At 37.4% G+C, this 17752-nt stretch overlaps 1 protein-coding gene across 1 annotated transcript in view; it reads right to left on the reverse strand.

Annotated features, from left to right (window-relative positions):
* Positions 1-17752, reverse strand: part of LOC107506015 (ATP-binding cassette sub-family A member 17) — an 81516-nt gene that overhangs the window by 19625 nt on the left and 44139 nt on the right. Inside the window, 4 exon segments of the mRNA XM_036225891.1 lie at positions 1074-1377; positions 2980-3142; positions 7868-7966; positions 15906-16056. Coding sequence (XP_036081784.1) covers positions 1074-1377; positions 2980-3142; positions 7868-7966; positions 15906-16056 — 717 coding nt within the window.

The raw sequence follows: 17752 nt of genomic DNA on the forward strand, positions 1-17752 counted from the left end.
GCACAGAGGGCCATGTAAAATATGTGACTCACCTGGCATTCTGGAATCTTTAGTGCTGAGTTGGACCCTTAGTCACAGCAACAACAATGATGATAATTGTACCACTGACTGAAGGCTTACCGAATGCCAACTGAGCAAAGCCCAGATGGGCATTCCCTCTTGGAATCCTCGTGATTTATTATTCTCTCTATTTGCATATGAAGAAACCAAGCTTGGAGAGGTAGGGCACTATGACCCCAACCATTTTGCTAGATCATGTTTTGCATTTGACTTCTTTACTTTATTACAAACACATATTACTTAAAATTTTATTTTTAATCAAAATAACACATGAATACAATTTTAAAAATCAAATAATTATACCAGACTTCAAATGAGAAATGGCAGGGCACTAGCCTTTCACCGCCCCAGTGCCTACTCATCAGAGGTAACCACTTCCCAAATCTTTTGGCTGGTGTTTCTCTAGATTGCTAGATAGCACATTTATCTACTGACAGCCTATTATTGAAGCAAGGATTTTGTTCTCTTATGACCTTCCTTACCTCTACGGTCTTCCCCTCCCATCTCCTCCCTCTAGAAGGACGTCATAAATATGGTTTAATCAATAGTCAGTTTTGACATTATTATGACTAAGTAAAAATTATTCACAGCTGAGCCAATTAGTATATTATGGTTTTGGGGTGGGAGGGGGTGGTTTGGTATAACTTTCTCTTTCACCTTAGTCCGAAGTTAACATCTTCCTTTTCTCATTTTCTTAGTTTTCTCTACATCTGTCACCAACTCATCCACAAACTCCCTTGATAGAAGTATAAATCTCCTCTCAGTACATTCAAATATATCAGATAATTTATCACTTTTATTTTGGGATGTATTTTAGTCCTTAGAAAGACACAACTTGTTCTCATTTCTTGGGACTCTACCTTTTCTTTCACTTGGGATTTGAAAGACTTTTTTTGGTACTTTCAACCATTCAGTCTGATTTTAGGGAGTGCCACATGGCCTGGAAGGACATGGCTTCACTACAAGGCACACAGGCCTACTTCATGCCCCATTCTCCTGGGCCTGGTACTTACTCAGGATCTCCAGAGGAATCTGTTTCTCAGCTACAAGCATATCTGTAAAATGTTCTGAAAGCTGAGGGCCCAACCTGGAATTCGGAGAAATAAAGAATGGAACAATAGTTTGACCATATGTTTTTAGGGTCATTTCCAATGGGGCATTTTCCAGGTTTATTTCAAAGTTGAGGAATGTGAGGCTGACAGTCATGATCACCAGAGGCACCAGGATCTGTATCGATAGCATCATTATCCAGTTGCGCCAAGAATATGTAATCCTTTTCAGGAGCATGGCATAGAACTGTTGGCAGAGAAGACTGAACTATAATTAAAAAAAAAAAAGAAAGAAAGAAAAGATGGGGAGAGATACACCATTAATACCATCACAGATAGAAGCTGGCAGGCAGTTAAGTGACCCCTGGCTCGTGTCAAAGACCCGTGCACATGATGTCCCTGTGGCACTGCTAGTGGATGTCAGAGAGCACTGAGATCCCAAGATCTAGAGTTGGGCCTGGGGGTAGGTGACCCTGGAGTTTAGTGCCACGTGCTCCCACTTAGCTTCTTCGTGGCACTGCATGACCTGGGAAACACAGCACGGCCTTCAAGCCTCAGATACTAGGGTTCTTTGTCCACCCAAGAGCCTTTGTGGTGGTCACGTTTGAATTCAGGCCTTCCTAAGTTCCTGGCCCAAAATACTAACAAATCCCTGAAAGTTTCTACCAACTGCCCCAAGTTTCCCACACTTGACATGATAAAGACTATTTGGACCTCAAGGGTTTATCAAAAGGCACTGCTATTGATCTGTCTGAGGTTGCACTCTGAGACATACTTCCTGAGAAGACTCCGGAGTGGTTTCCAAAAGCAAAGCTTGGCCAAGTGGAGGCTGGATAGAACCTTGCTTGGGGGTTGGGGAATAGTCTCCTGCACAAGGCAGACGGCTGGCCTAGATGACCCCCAAGACTCTTTCCAACGCAGAGGCTGCATGGATGACAGTTCCCGCTTTATAATGTGATTCAAGATTATAAAACAATGAAATTAATTTCCTCGCTAACCCACAAAAACCAGCCTCATTATTTTACAGCAGCATCTTATAGAGAGCTCAATCGAGACCTCTTTATAAAATGCACAAGTCTTTTTTTCAACATTAAAAGAATATGACAGGTTGTCCACATATTTAATAAGGATATATTTTAACACTTTTCCTGTTCAGAAAAAAAATGCAGCTCGCTAACAGCGTTAATTTAAAATCATGCATAGGAATGCTGCATTTTCTAGGATCTGACATTTTCAGCAATTGAGAATTACTGTATTTTGTACATGGAAATACCACTACTAAAAACAGAATGCTATTAATAGAATGATGTCATCTGTTTCTAAACACTATCAATATACTAGAGAAATGTGAAAATAATAATAAAAGCAAGTTATTTTGTGGCAAACTTTGGGTATAAGGTTAGGACTGTAATTCGGGAGTTATCTCGGTAAACGCTGCAGCCACAAGTGCCACTGGCGAATATTCTTGGGGCAAATGGGAAATCGGTTAAAAAATTTGAAATTACAGGTGGTACAATATACTATCTGTGCAAGGTTAAAAAAAGAGTAAATATGCTTTTCGGCTGATAGATTTAACTCTTTTATTCTTTCTTTTTCCTGGTGAGAGGAATGGCCAAGACCTTTACTGTGATCTTTTCTGATAATTTCTTCCATTGGGTTAATAGTGGTTAAAAAACACCAGCCTTTTGCCTTTGAATTAGAACAGAGAGCATGGCATTGCTGAAACCCAGTACAAACAGTCTTTTATGTCTAAAATTTGCACATTTTTTTTTCTTAAAAGGTTAGTATATACTTCTTGACAGAATAATAGCATGATTCCAAGAATTAAATCAAAACTGCTTTCTTGCATGCATTTGAAATATCTGCTCACGCCGGTGTTTGAGTGGATTGTCAGGCCAGACGGTAATGAGAAGATTCTCGAATGAAGACGTTTAATTCTGTCAACAGAAACTCTGTTGACCACAGGGTGAAGATGGACAGAGGGATTCTTGATGGCTTGGACATCTATTCCGGAATCTACCAACTGATTAACCCTAAACCAAACCAAAGACAAAAGGAAATATAACTTCTCAAAATCACAACACATTTCATTTTGTTTGAATTAAAAAAATGAAAGCCATGTAACATTTGAAAAAAATAAGAAGTTAGGACAAGAATAAATGTGGGGAAAGGGAGCTGCACCTAGATTATATGCTGCTAGCAAATGTATACTGACTAGGAAGGTCTTAAATAGGCACCAAGTACTCAATTAACTGACATGTAGCTTTTCAAGAGAACCGAGGCAAGATTAGCGTGAATAGATTTTATTATTTTCCTTTAAAAATACCACATACAAATTAAAACGAACATGAAATATCTCTTAATATCTATCTTATGAGCAAAACTATAAATTATAAAACATAGCAGTGCTGACAATCCGGGCTAAGAGTTGGTAAACTATAGCCAATGGGCCAAATACAGTCCAAGGCCTTGTTTCTGTATGGCCTTGAGCTCAGAAGGAATTTTACATTTTTAAATGGTTACGTGTTGGATGGCAATCTAAGTACCTACATAATGACATCCTTGATTATGCCACTAAGCTTATATAGTCTAAAATATTTACTATCTGGGCCTTTAAGAAAAAGATGCATTCATTGTTGCAACAAACTGTTAATGCATCAAGAAACACATTTTTATTCGTAGTTATTGGGCCAGTTATTCTACTCCTGGTAATTTGTTACAAAAAAAAAAAAAAACAATCTAATAGCTTGTGACTTAATTTCCTTCCAGTACAGTTTGATCGAAGATGGTGTATTTGTTGTTATCTATTGCTGTGACACAGATTATTCCAAAATTTAGCATTCATTTATTTCAAAATATTTACTTAAAATAATAAATATTTGTTATTTCACACAGTTTCTGTAGGTTAAAAATTTGGGAGTGGCTTAGTTGGCTAGTTCTGTTTCAAGATCTCTCATGAGGCTGCAGTCAAGCTATTGGCTAGGGCCGCAGTTGTTCGAAGGCTCGACTGGGGCAGAAGGTTCCACTTCCAGGATGGCACCCACGCATGGCCATGGGCAGGAGGCTTAACAACTAGCTCTGTGGGTATAGTTCTGACAAGGACGTTGGTTGATGTTTTAATTAACATGAATGATATAAGTGAAATAACAAAGACATATATCAGAACTTAACTTATTGGTCCATGAGGTGAGCAACATTTTTGTTAAATTAAGGCTTGCTTCATACTAGAAGAATATTTCCTCTAATTTTTTTGTGCTATTCTTAATGAAATGCTTCCGGATAGGGCACACTATTAAGCTTAATTCACATTACTAACATTTTCTCCATCACTTTCTTAATCTAGACAATCAATAAAACAAGAAATTAAACCCTAATTTATAGCGATTATCGATTTTTATGGTGTAAATATTCTAACCATCATTGATTTGAAACTATCAACACAACATTTCCATCATACAGAGGTAAGCAGATGTAAACAACCTCAAGAGCACCGATAATAGTAAAATGTAGCCGAATCACGAGGGAATGAAATTTTGAGTATTACCATTTGTGATATTGTGACTTATAACAAGAAATACATACTTGGCTTTTGCCCAGTCCTAGCACAGAGTTCCTAAAACCCTAATAACTTCCTAAGTGATGAGGGTGATAAAAAGTGTCTTTTGTTATGTTGATGAGGTGAAATAACTGAATGGTAACGAAAATACTACATTCCAAAAGATTATAAAGTACAGGTAAGATAAGCTCATAGGGGAATTTATATCAACATATATACATGGCTGAATGTAAATAAATACATATATGGATGAAAATAAACTAAATAAAAATTCATCTTAAAAAGATGAGGGGGGGAAGCTCAGCAAATTAAACTCAAAAGAAGTAAAAGAAGAAATGTGGTTAAATAGAATGAACTGATTGTGATGAAGCAACACAAAATTTTCCCTTAACAAGTAAAGGACATCCATTCTCACTACTTCTACTCAACGTTATACTGAAGATTCTACCAGTGAAATAAGCAAGTAAAAGGCATAAAGATGGGAAAATCAGAACGGTCTTTCAGATGATATGATAGTTACATACAAAATATGAAGGAGTCAATTCAATATTGTTTGAACTAATAAGGTTAATAATAAAAAAATCAAATGATTTATGCGTATGAGCAAAAAAAAAATTGAAAAATGAAATTTAGAAATTCATTTCCACACCTTCACAAAACATAAAATACTTAGAAATAAATTTAACAAAAGACATGCAAAACTTCTGAAAACTATAAATCATTGCTGATAAAAATTAGAAATGACATAAATAAATGAAGCTGTATACAATATCTATGGATTGGAAGAATAGATGTCCTAAAAATTTCTATTCTCCCCAAATTGCTCTTTAGATTCAACTTAATACAAGTCACATTCCTAGCAGGTTTAAAAAATTAACAGACTTTACCCATTCTCCTTCTGCTCCCCTATAGTTTTTATTTTAAGTATCTTGCATTAGTATGGTACATTTGTTGCAGTTGGTAAACTAGTATTCTAGCAAGCTTTTTTAAAAAAATAGAAATTGACAACTTAAAAAATTTACATGTTAAGTTAAAAGACCTATGATAGCTAAAATAATATTCAAAAAATAGAACAAAGCTGGTAGGACTATATTCTACCTTACTTCAAGACATGCGACAAAGTTATGATGTGGTACTGGCATAGGACACACATATAAATCAATGGAACAGAACAATGTAGAAACTGACACACATGTATACAGTCAATTGATTTTTGTTGAAATCATTCAAACAATTCGAAGAGGAAGGAAAATTTTTTTCCACCTATAGTTTTGTCACAACTGGATATCCATGTGCAAGAAAAATGAACCTCAAACTCTTATCAAACCATATACAAAAATTAATATGAAGTGGCTCATAGATCTAATGTAGAAGCTAAAATGATAAAATTCCTAGAAGAAATTATAGGAGAATAACTTTGTGACTTAAGGGTAGGCTTTAAGACTATGAAAAGGAAAGCCACAGACTGGAAGAAAATATAGGAAAAACATGTACCTTATAAAGGACTTGTATAAAACTGAGCCATAGGCTTAACATTTGTGTACCTTTTGGTACGTATATTACACTTCAATAAAAATGTAATTATTTTTAAAAACCTCAATGGAAATGTTGAATTGAAGATCAGACACATTTGAAGAGAGAATACTTAAGCTGGATCAGAAGATATTGTATAGAATGCAGCTCTGAGAGACAAAGAATTAGAAAATATGGAAAAGTTAAAATCTACATAGTACAGAGAATAAGATCTAACACATGTCTAGTTGTAGCTCTAAAACGCAAGAAGAAAACCGAGCAGAGTCACTATGTAAACAGACAATGGCTGGACATTCTCAAGCTCATGGAGGACATTGAGTCCATAGTCAGAAGTCCATCAAATCTTAAATAAGATAATTAAAAAGGAAACCATACTTAGACACACTATAGTTAAACTGGATAGCATCGAAAACAAAGGGCAGCCAGATTACTTTCAAAGGAACAACAGATGAACCTACAGCTCACTTTTCATCAGCAACAATAAGACTATGAAATAATACTTTCAGCATATTGAAAAAAAATAACTTTCAATCTGGCGGAAAAAAAATTCTTCAAAAATTAGACAGAAATAAAATCATTTCCAGACCAAAAAACCAAGAGGGATTGGCACCAGCCTGAAAACTCTAAAGGACACTGTAAAGAATGTGCTGTGGGAAGAAGGAAAATTGCCTGAGAAACAAGAGGAAAGAACACAGAAACATGTATGTAAACACGCACATGAACTTAAACGATCATTGGCTTTCTGAAACGATAATGTTTTGTGGATTTAAAAAAAAAAAGAGGTAGAATAAAAATAGACAACAATAGTATATAGATTGGTGATGGTGGGATGTGTATGAATAAAATTAAAGTGTCTCAAGTTCTTGCTCTTTCCCAGGAGTAAAGACATTAATTTACTTGAGACTTTGACAAATCATATATGTGAGTCTCAATATCTAGGCTGACCACTGGAATAGGGCAATAAAAATGTATAATTTCCAACTAGTGTTGGGGAGGAAAATATAGAATGAGGAAAAAATACAAAAAATGAGATATAAAGCCACATAGACTAGGCAGGACTAGTAGGTGATATCAAATAAAACGATAGATATAAATTTTAATGTATTATAAATAATGCTCTTAAAACACCTACATGGTCTAGTTAAAAGACAAATATTGCCAGACTGGGTAAAATAATCCCTGTTCCCCTCGCTACTCTCTGGCCAGTGTGGTCTCCTGGGTAGTTTACCTGGAGGGCCCTGTCACAGTTTTCCTAGAATGGAGCCCACACACCTGCTTCAAGACCTTCAAATGGCTTGGTGAGTGAAATAGCCAGCCTAGAGCTGCCCTACCTTGGGAAATCTTTTTAAATGAAATAATAAATCTTCCTAATTGTTAAAACCAGCTAAGTTAGGGTTTTCTGTTATGTACAGTCAAAAGCATCCCACGAGATACAATGTCTCCTTTTTCTATTTTTCATTCCTAGAAATTTCTGTTAAAATAGTGTTTGTTCAACATTTTCTCTATTAGCCAATATCCCTATTATTGGAACTCCAAGCAGAGGCAGGAAGACCATTCAGTGAGGATGTTACAGGAATGATTCAGGCACTGGGCGTTGTTTAGCTAGATGACCCTTAAGAACTCTTTCAGCTCTAAGATTCTTAGAGTCTGTAGTTTTACACTTGCTTACCGAATAAAGACGTCTTCCATAGTGGTAACAGAGGCTCCAAAGCTGGTGATGCCCAGCTCTACTTGCCTCAGTTCCAAGTCAGTAAATAGAGATTCGAATCTGAAAGGGAAAAACACTTTTATTCTTCAAAGGTGGGAGGTGAATCCCTCATATCATCTTGGCTTTCTACAGGGGCTGTGTAGTCAAGAAGATATTTGTTCAGATTTCTAGCTTCACAATTCTAAACTTAAATAGTGAGAGCAATACACATTTACTTCAAAAGGTTTCAGTAGGATAAGCCTAACACACACCTAGCATACTGTAAATGCAAAGTAAATATTAATTCATCTCTTTTTTTTTGAGTAAAAAGAAATAATAACACCGTTTTCTTACAAGTCCTTACTAAATGTCAGGAGCCATTCTAGTCTTTTTCCATGTATTAACTCTGTTAAACCTTCCAACAGCTCTTTAAGGTCAGTGCTGAGAGGTTAAGTAACTTCCCTGAGATAACACAGCCAGAAGTAGCAGAGCTAGAACTAAACTTCAGGCCACCTCTGTTCAGAGACAGTGTGTGTATGTGTTTGTTTGTTTGTTTGTTTGTTTTTTACTGTTATGCTAAATGAGGGAAAAACTAATTCTTAACAGTCTTTAACCTCAAACCCTTTCATTTTTTTTTTTCCAGCTAAATGAATTGTGGCTTTTTGTGTGACATTAAGAAATCCATGACAATCTTCTACAATGGAAGCTTCTATTCTTTCACAACCCAGCGTCTAGTCCAACAAAGTACCTTTAAGAAGCCCCATTCACATGCTGGATGCCCATAAGAGGCAGGCACCCTGTGTGCCCCTGCAGGCAGAAGATGGTTAAAGGCTTGCATTGTGAGTTGACAGGGGCTGGATTTGAGTTCACAGTCTGCCACTTACTAGTTGTTTGACTTTGGGCTGGTTGTTTCATCTCTCCAAATCTTTCCTCATCTATGTGATAGTTATTACCTAAATCACAGAATTGAAAAGATTGAGATAAATGTAAAAACACCCAGCAAAATAGCCAGGCTGTTCAATACGCATATCTTCCATGTGTATGATATCTTGCTCTTGATAGCAAAACAAAACTAACAGGTTAGTTTTGCCTGTTTTTTATCTTCATATAAATTGAATCATATAGTCTCTTTTGTATCTAGTGTTATCTATGTAACATGTTCAACTATATTGTTGCATACATTAATACTTCACTTTTGATAATTCAACAGAAGGAATATATCTCGATTTGTTTATTGATTCTCCAAGTCAAGATGCTGCTGAATAAAGCTGCCATATACATTCTTCTACATATCCTTTGTCTGGACATATGTTTTTATTTATCTTGGATAACACGATAGACAAAAGGGCTGTAAATTCTTCACTGCTTCTCTCACTGAGGTGGAGTTTAATTCTCCTCAGTAAACTGGGGTGACTTTAGTGATTTGTTTGACTAAGACTATGATGGAAGTGGTGGGGGTTATATCAGAAGCAGTCCTTAGGCTCTGCCCTGGTTTCTCTGAGAGCCACAGGCATCATGGAAAGCTTGACTGTCGTGAAACCATTATGCTGCAGAGGATTTGTACAGAGCTCTGGTCAATAGTTTCAGCTAGGCCCAGGCCTCCAGAAACCCTTTTTTGGGGAATATTTGTTATTGCAAATTCAATTTTATTAATAGACACGGTTATTCAGATTTTTCTTTCATTTCCTGTCAGTTTTGGTAAGTTTTCTTTTTTAAGCAATCAACCCATTTAATCTAAATTGTCCAATTTATTTATGATATTTTCCTATTATCCTTTTGTAACTTTATGTTCTGTGTGCATAGCAGTTCTTTCATTTCTGATGCTGTTTACTTGTATTTTTTCTTTAATGGTTTTGGTAGGGGGTAATCCATTTTATTAATGTTTTTAATAAACAACTTTTGGCTTTTTAAATTTTCCCTATTTTTTGTTTTCTATTTCATTGTTTTTCTTCATCTATTTGTTATTTCTTGTCTTCTATGTACTCTGGGCTTGATTTTCTCTTCTTTTTCTACTTTCTTTAGTTGGAAACTTAGGTAATTGCTTTTAAGCCTTTCTTCTTTTCTAATATTTTTTTAAAAGCTATATATTTCCCTCTAAGCACTGTTTCAGCAGCTCTGAAAATTTCTGATATGTTGTGTTTTCATCATCATTTGATTCAAAATATTTAAAAAATTTTCGGATGCATAAATTATTCAGAAGTATACTGTTTAATTTCTAAATGTTTGTGGATTTTCTAGGTATCTTTTTGTAATTAATTTCTAATTTAAGTCCTTTGTTTGTGTGTTGAGGAGTCTGGCTGCTGGTTAAAACCTATATGCGAGAGAGGAATTCTGGGAATATTGCAGATAAGAAGGACCAGGAATCTGTCTCCTCACCTAAACAATAATAGCACTAGAAGAATCTAGATGTAACTAATACTGGAAGTTGTAACCAGAGCAATTAGGCAAGAAAAATAAATAAAAGGTATCCAAATTAAAAAGGATGAAGTAGAATTATCTTTTGGCATTGGATCTTTATGTGTAGAAAACCCGAAAGATTTCACAAAAGGAGCTGTTAGAATTAATAAATGAATTCAGCAAAGGAGCAGGGTACAAAATCAACACACAAAAGCCAGTTGCATTTCTGTTTACAAGCAACGAACAAATTGAAAAGGAAATTACAAAAACAATTCCCATGTTCAATATCCCAATATTATTAAAATGTTAATACTACTCAAAGCGATCTACAGATTCAATGCAATCTCTATCAAAATCCAAATGACATTTTTTGTAGAATAGAAATATCAGCCTAAAATTCATATGGACTCTAAAGGGAACCCAAATAGCTAAACCAATCTCAAAAAAGAACAAAACTGGAACACTCACATTTCCTGACTTGGAAACTTACTACAAAGCTACAGTAATCAAAACGGTGTAGTATTAACATAAAGACAGACATATACACCAATGCAGTAGAAGAAAGAGCCCAGAAATAAACCCTCGCAAAAATGGTCAAATGTTTTTGATGAGGGTGCCAAGACCGTTCAGTGAAGAAAGGACAGTGTTTTCAACAAATGGTGTTGGGAAAACTGCATATACACAGGCAAAAGAATGAAGTCGGACCCTTACTTATCAACACACACACAAATGAATTCAAAATGGATCAAAGATCTAAATGTAAGACATAAATAACAAAACTCTTAGAAAAAAAATATAATACAAATTCTTCACAACATTGGCTTTGGCAATGATTTCTTGGATGTGAAACCAAGGGCATAGGTAACAATAGAAAATATAGACAAATTGGACTTCATAAAAATTTTAAAAATTGTGCATCAAGAGACACTATCAGCAAAGTAGAAAGGTAACCCACTGAATGGAGAAAATATTTGAAAATCATATATCTGATAAGGGATTAATATCCAGGATATATAGAGAATGCCTAAAACTCAATGACGACAACATAACAACCCAATTCAATAATGGACAAAGAACTTTAATAGACATTTCTCCCAAGAAAATACATGAATGGCCAATAAGCACATGAAAAGATGCTTAACATCATTAATCATCATGGAAATGCAAATTAAAACTACAATGGGATGCCACCTCACACTCATTAGAATGACTACTATAACAAAAAAGAAAAGAAGTGTGGTGAGCATGGGGAGAAATTGGAACCCTTGTGCCCTGTTAGTGAGAATGAAAAAATGATTACAGCCTCTGAAAAACAGTACGGGAGTCCTTTAAAAAATAAAAAAAATACAATTACTGAGGCAAGATAGTTAGCGTAGGGAAGTTCCCCCTTCCCTCTAAGATGTGACTCTGGTATTTCTCCCTAGTCCTTTACTCGGCCTTTTTTCCCAGTTCTGATTTCAAGCAGGAGACTCTCCAGCATTAAAAACAAGCCAAGGCCAGCAGACAGGATATATGTATGGCCTTTGGTGACTCTTCTCCTCCAGGTGGCATGGGAAACAAGCCAAGACCTGGAAGCAGGGTGGATAGCTCTGGGACAACCCTACCCCCAAGAAAATAAAAGCCAGTGATAGCTCTGCGCAGACCCTCTCTCTCCGTACTTTTAAGTGTGTACTTTTTGCTTTAATAAAACTTGCACTTTCCAGCTTGTTGTTTGTCAAGTCCTTGAATTCCTTCTCCCAGCATAAGACAAGAACCTGGTCACTGGAGCTACAGGGTCCGTGTCCCTCTTCAGACTCCCACCCTGTAGAGCTCTCTGGCATCACTACCATATGATCTACCAATTTTGGGTAATTACCCACAAGAATTGAAAGCAGAGTCTCAAAGAGGTATTTGTACACCCATGTTCATGGTAGCATTATTCATAATAGCCAAAATGTGGAAGCAACCTAAGTGCCAACAATAGATGGATAAGCAAAATGTGATATATACATACAATGAAATACTATTTGGCCTTAGAAAGTAATATGCTACAACATGGATGAAACATGAGAACTCTATGCTCAGTGAAATAAGTCACAAAAAGACAAATACTGTATAATTCCACTAATATGAGGTACTTAGAGTAGTCAAAATCATAGAGACAGAAAGTAGAATGCTGGTCACCAGGGTCTGCGGGCAGGGTGGGGGTTGGGGGTGGTGAATAGAGGAGGAGAATAGAGAGTTATTGTTTAATGGATATAGTTTCAGTTCCATAAGATGAAAAGAGTTATGGGGATGGATGGTGATGATGGTTCACAACAATGTGAATGCATGTAATACCACTGAACTATGCACTTAAAAATGGTTAAGACAGTAAACTCTACATTATGAGTATTTAACCATGATCTTAAAAAACACAAAACCCTAGGTGTGATTTTTCAGATGTGACCACAGGTCATCACAAAGGCTTTACCTGGCAGGCCTCACCTGGAAAGCTGTTCCTTGTGTCCCACCCCCACCCCAGCACACCAGACTTGGGGCACCCCAGTGAACTTCAGTCTCTGGCAGGAGTAGTAGCCTAGAACTCTGGCCTTCCGGCTGATCATGCTCTTATTAGCATTCTTAAGCCCAGGGCCTTTTATTCCCAGGTCTCTTTATCTGAGGTCTTTGTCTGAGATCCTCCTCCTACAGCTCCGCCCAAACCTCCTTATCAGGGGGAAGGGAGGAGAAACTTTGAAGACAGTTCTCCCTTCCCCCTCTGACACTGTATCCTATACTTTTCTATTTCTAGTTCTCCCCCTCACCTTCCTACTACCCTCAGGGGCCATCAAACAGCCGGAGCCTTTGGTTTGGGGTTCTCTCAACCATAAGAGGATCCTCACGTCTGTGCTGATTCACCAGACCCTCCACCGATGGGACATTCCATGGGAAAAAATGGAATGAGTGGGCCTGGGGGATATCGGCATTTTCTCCAGTTTCATACTCTTGCTTCCACCATCTCGGGAAGTGGTTAAAGCCTTAACTGTTGTTTTGGGTCTGTTGCTTTAGTCAGCTACTCTTTCTTATACCTGGCAGCTCAGCTCTCTCTCCAGCTCAGGTGAGCTGCAGAAGTATTTGTTCGTTGCCATTTAATCAATCCTTTCCCTGATAACGTTGGTCTTGGTGACATTCCTATAAAATCTTTCCTCACTCCAGATTATAAAAATATTCTGTGGCATATTTTTACAGTACTTATATAATTTAATTTTTAACATGAAAAAATTTAAATTCTCTGGAATTTATTTTGGTTTGAGGTATTTTTAATTATGTTGAGACAGTCTTCTTATTCTACTTCAAAAAAAATAAATGTAGAATTTTAGCAAATGTATTTTTCTCATTTGTGTGGATGATTACATGGTTATTTCCTTTTGACGTACTAATATGGTAAATTATATTAATTAGTACAAATACCAAACAATCCTTTCAACATATTATTCTTTCAATGAACTGTTAAATTAAGCCAGATTAATAAAAAGAAGTGAGGAGTATTTTTTGTTTTCTACTCTCTGGAAGAATTCAAATAGAATCCAAATTATCTTTTCCTTAAATATTTGGTAAAAATTAGTAGATTTATAAAAGCCTCTGTGTTAATTTTAATAAAAATGACTTTTTGAGATAATTCATTTTATTTAGGTTTTCTAATATATTTACTTAAAATTGTGCAAAACACTGTCTCCTAGTACTTTGTATCTTTTTTTCCCCCCAACTCAATTCTCATTTTATATATTTGTGCTTATTCTCCATTCATCTTCATGAGGATTCTTTGCAGGGTTCCTCTCAATGGAACCTCTAAATTTAGGAATGCTTCAGGAATGGATCGTAAGCCCTGTTTTCTTCTTTCTCTATATTTTCTTCCTACATGACCTTATCTCTTCCCATGACATTAAATATCTCCATGCCGATGACTCCTGAGTGCATTTCCAGGCTGAAGCTCTGCTCTCCTGATGCCTTCATTGGGGTGTCTCAAGATTCAAAACTGTCCTTTTTATAACCATCCCTCCTAAAACTGTTTGTCTTCTTGTCCTTCCCACTGCCACTTAGGAGTAGCCAGAGAGCTAGAAGTAAAACCAGCAAGGAGTAAAATTTGCCAAGGAAGCCAAAAGAGGAGTGTTTGCAGAAGAAAAGACTGAGCAACTATGTAGTTGATGTTGCAGGGTTGAGTAAGGTAGGGTAAAAAGTCCTTGCTATGTTTTAGTTCTTAGGTTGAACAGAGAGTTCATCAGTGCTCATCTTATTATATTTTATGACCCACAAATGCATAACATATTCTTATTTGTAGGTATAAAATAGTACCCCATAACCCTTTTTTAAAGAAAGAAAGAAAAGTCCCTACTGCATTTGGTATGATGAAAGCTGATCATGATCTTATAAACTGTCGTTTGGGTGGGAGGGTATGGGTTAAAGCTACTGTGAAGTAGACTGAGAAATGCATGGGGCCATGACAAAAGGAGGCAACATGTTTAGACCACTCTTCAGTGAAGTTTGGCTGTGAAGGGCAGAGAGAGCATAGAGTGGTAGCTGGAAAGAAAGTCTGGCTCGAGAAGTTGTTTCTTTCTAAAAGCAACAAAGAGCAGGACTAACAAACAGAGACTCATAGACATGGACTATAGGCTAGTGGTTACTGGAGGACTATACCCTAGTGGTTACTAGTGGGGTGGGGAAGAAGGAGAAGGCAGCCGGGGTAAAGGGGGTCAAATATAGGGTTTAGTGGGAGGGAGAAGTGAGTAAAGGGGATCAAATATATGGTAGCTAAAGGAAACTGGACTTTGGTTGGTAAACACACGATAGAATATACAGATGTCAAATGATAATGTACACCTGAAAATTATATAATTGAATTAACCAATGTTACCCCAATAAACTTAATTAAAAAAAAAGAAGAAGAAGAAGAAGTTGTTTCTCCAGGGTATGCTAGTATGTTCATGGCGATGACCCAGTACAGAGAGGAACTGATGATGTAGATGACAGAGGGGATCATCACACGAGTGAATTTCTGAGACAGTGAAGTGGATGGGATCTTGAGTTGGTGTTGAATAAGACTTTAATAGGAAGAGGAATACATTCTCAATTGTAAAAAGATGGAAGAAAGAAATAAACATGAGCGGAAGCAAGCAGGTTTGTAGATTTGTAATAGGCATGAAATAGAGTTCTTGCCTGACAGATTTTGTTTTCTCAGTGAGGTAAGGTTTTCATCTGAAAGCAGCATGGGGACTGCAAACAAGGGGAGAGGGAACTGTCGTGAGCCAATCTGAGGCCTACCTAAAATAATTAATTAAAATAAAAATCTTCATCTGAGCGCCATCACTGGGGGGCGGGGAATTAAAGTTCACACAAGGGCCCCTGTAAACCATGTTAAAGAATTTGACTTTAGCCTGAAGTCAACTGGGTGCCATCAAGTTTTTCTAAGGAGGGAGGTGACATGATCAGAATCTCATACTTTCAAGTGCACTTTGGCTGAGGTGTGGTGTCTTTCCAGGAAAGACAAAAAGCCTAGGGGTCTGGACCCTTACAGAATAGAGTGTCTTTTCTGAGGAGCAGCACAGTAGAAATGATTCTGAAAACTCAATACATATAAACTGCTACTCCAGCCCTCGTGGGTCCATACCTGTGCATGCTCTCTTTAGGAAGTATAAATGTTATTTCTCCTCCAATGCTGGACTGGATAATTGCATTTGGTATGTGATGATAAATCAGGTGAAAAATCATCTCTGTGTCACAATCAGGTTTTTTCATTAAAGTCATATAATATCCTGCACCTGAAACAACATTGAAATGACCATGGAACAAATTTATTCTTTATACTCACCTTTAGATTTCTGTAGCTTAGAATGGGACAGCACCATGGAAAGAGCCCTGTGGGGTCAAATTTAAAACACAATGAACTTGCCTCTGAAGGTCTATAATGCTATTCTTGAGAGTCTTGCTTTTTACTCCATAATTAGAAGGTAGTAGCGGTGAATTTAGCAAAGAAAGGCAAAATAAAGGAGGGGTTGCATTAAGAGCAACACTCCCTTTAAGTGATAACTAACTTGGGGAAGTGAACACAATAGTCAGAGGCCTTGAACATTAGATAAAGAACATAGATACCTCCACAATAATTAAATCATGTTTTCTAGGATTTATACCTTAATGGCATTCTAAACCTTCTTTCAGAAATTAGTAACACTTGTGACTATTATGCTGGCAATGTAGTCATTTAGCAAACATTTCTTGAGCCTCTAAATGCGACAGGCACTATTCTAGATATGAAGGGTATAGCAGTGGACAAAATAGTCAAAAATCCCTACTCTCATGGGGCTTCCATTAAAGGGGTATGAGACAGATAATAAGATAAATAAGTAAAATGCATAGAATGTTAGTGACAAGTGCTAAGGAGAAAACAGAAGAAGGGATGTGGAGTATTGGGGAGTGTTATTTTTTCAACAGGGTCACCAGGGAAGGCCTCACTGAGAACGTGACATCTGCATAAGTACCTCCAGCTAGTGACCTGAGAAAGAGCAGGAGGGGTGGCAATGTGAGCGCTGAGAGAAGGATCGGGCCTGTCATGCTAGATCAGCAAGGGGGCCATGTGACAGGAGCAGAGAAAGGAAGTGTAAGAGCACTGGAAAATTTGGTCAGGGTAATGGGACCCAACCAAGTAAGCCCCTAGGGGCCACTCCTAGTTGAGGACTCTGGCTTTTACTCTCAGTGGGAGGGGAGGTCATTGAAGGGCTGAGCAGAAAAGTGATATGTTAAATCTGACAACTGGGCAGAGGCTGAGGGTAGGTTAAGAGGCGACTGCGGTAATCCAGAGGGGGGCATGGTGGCCGGGACCAGGGTGCTAGCAAGTAGTAGAGATGGGAAGATGCTAAGGCCACCAGAGTTTGCAGATGGATCAGATACGGGCTGTGAGAGACAGAGGGGTCAGGGAGCTTCCAAGGTTTTGGCCAAGTTCCTAGAAGAACGAACCTGACTTTACTGCAGGGGAGTAGCTTTAGTGGGAGGGAGCTGGAGCTCAGCTCTGCACAGGCTTTGAACAAGGCCAACAGATCCGTTCAATGTCCATGTGGAGATGTGGAGTAGGCAGTTAGAAACACAAAACTGGAGTTCAGGAGAGAGATTCAGGCAAGAGACACACATTTTTTAGCACCAAGAAGGTATTTAAAGCCAGGAGATTGAATGAGATCACTAAGTCAGTGGGCAGAGAAAGAAAAGTGAAGTAATCGAGGCACTTCCATGTTTATAGGAAGGAGTGATGCAAAGGAGCAGCCAGAGATGTGGGAGGGAAACCGAAAAGGCATGGGGTCCAAGAAAACAAGGGGAAGGTGTTTGAAGTGGAGCTAATCAGTCGTGGAAAAAACAAGTCACACTTGTATAGCATTTTTGTGCACATGATCTCATTCTTTGAGAAACATGGTATTTTAATGTCAATTTGATAGATTAGAAAATGAAAGCTAAAAAAAAGATAAACAA

Source organism: Rousettus aegyptiacus, unplaced genomic scaffold (assembly GCF_014176215.1).
Source record: "Rousettus aegyptiacus isolate mRouAeg1 unplaced genomic scaffold, mRouAeg1.p scaffold_m13_p_8, whole genome shotgun sequence".
Taxonomy (NCBI): Eukaryota; Metazoa; Chordata; class Mammalia; order Chiroptera; family Pteropodidae; genus Rousettus; species Rousettus aegyptiacus.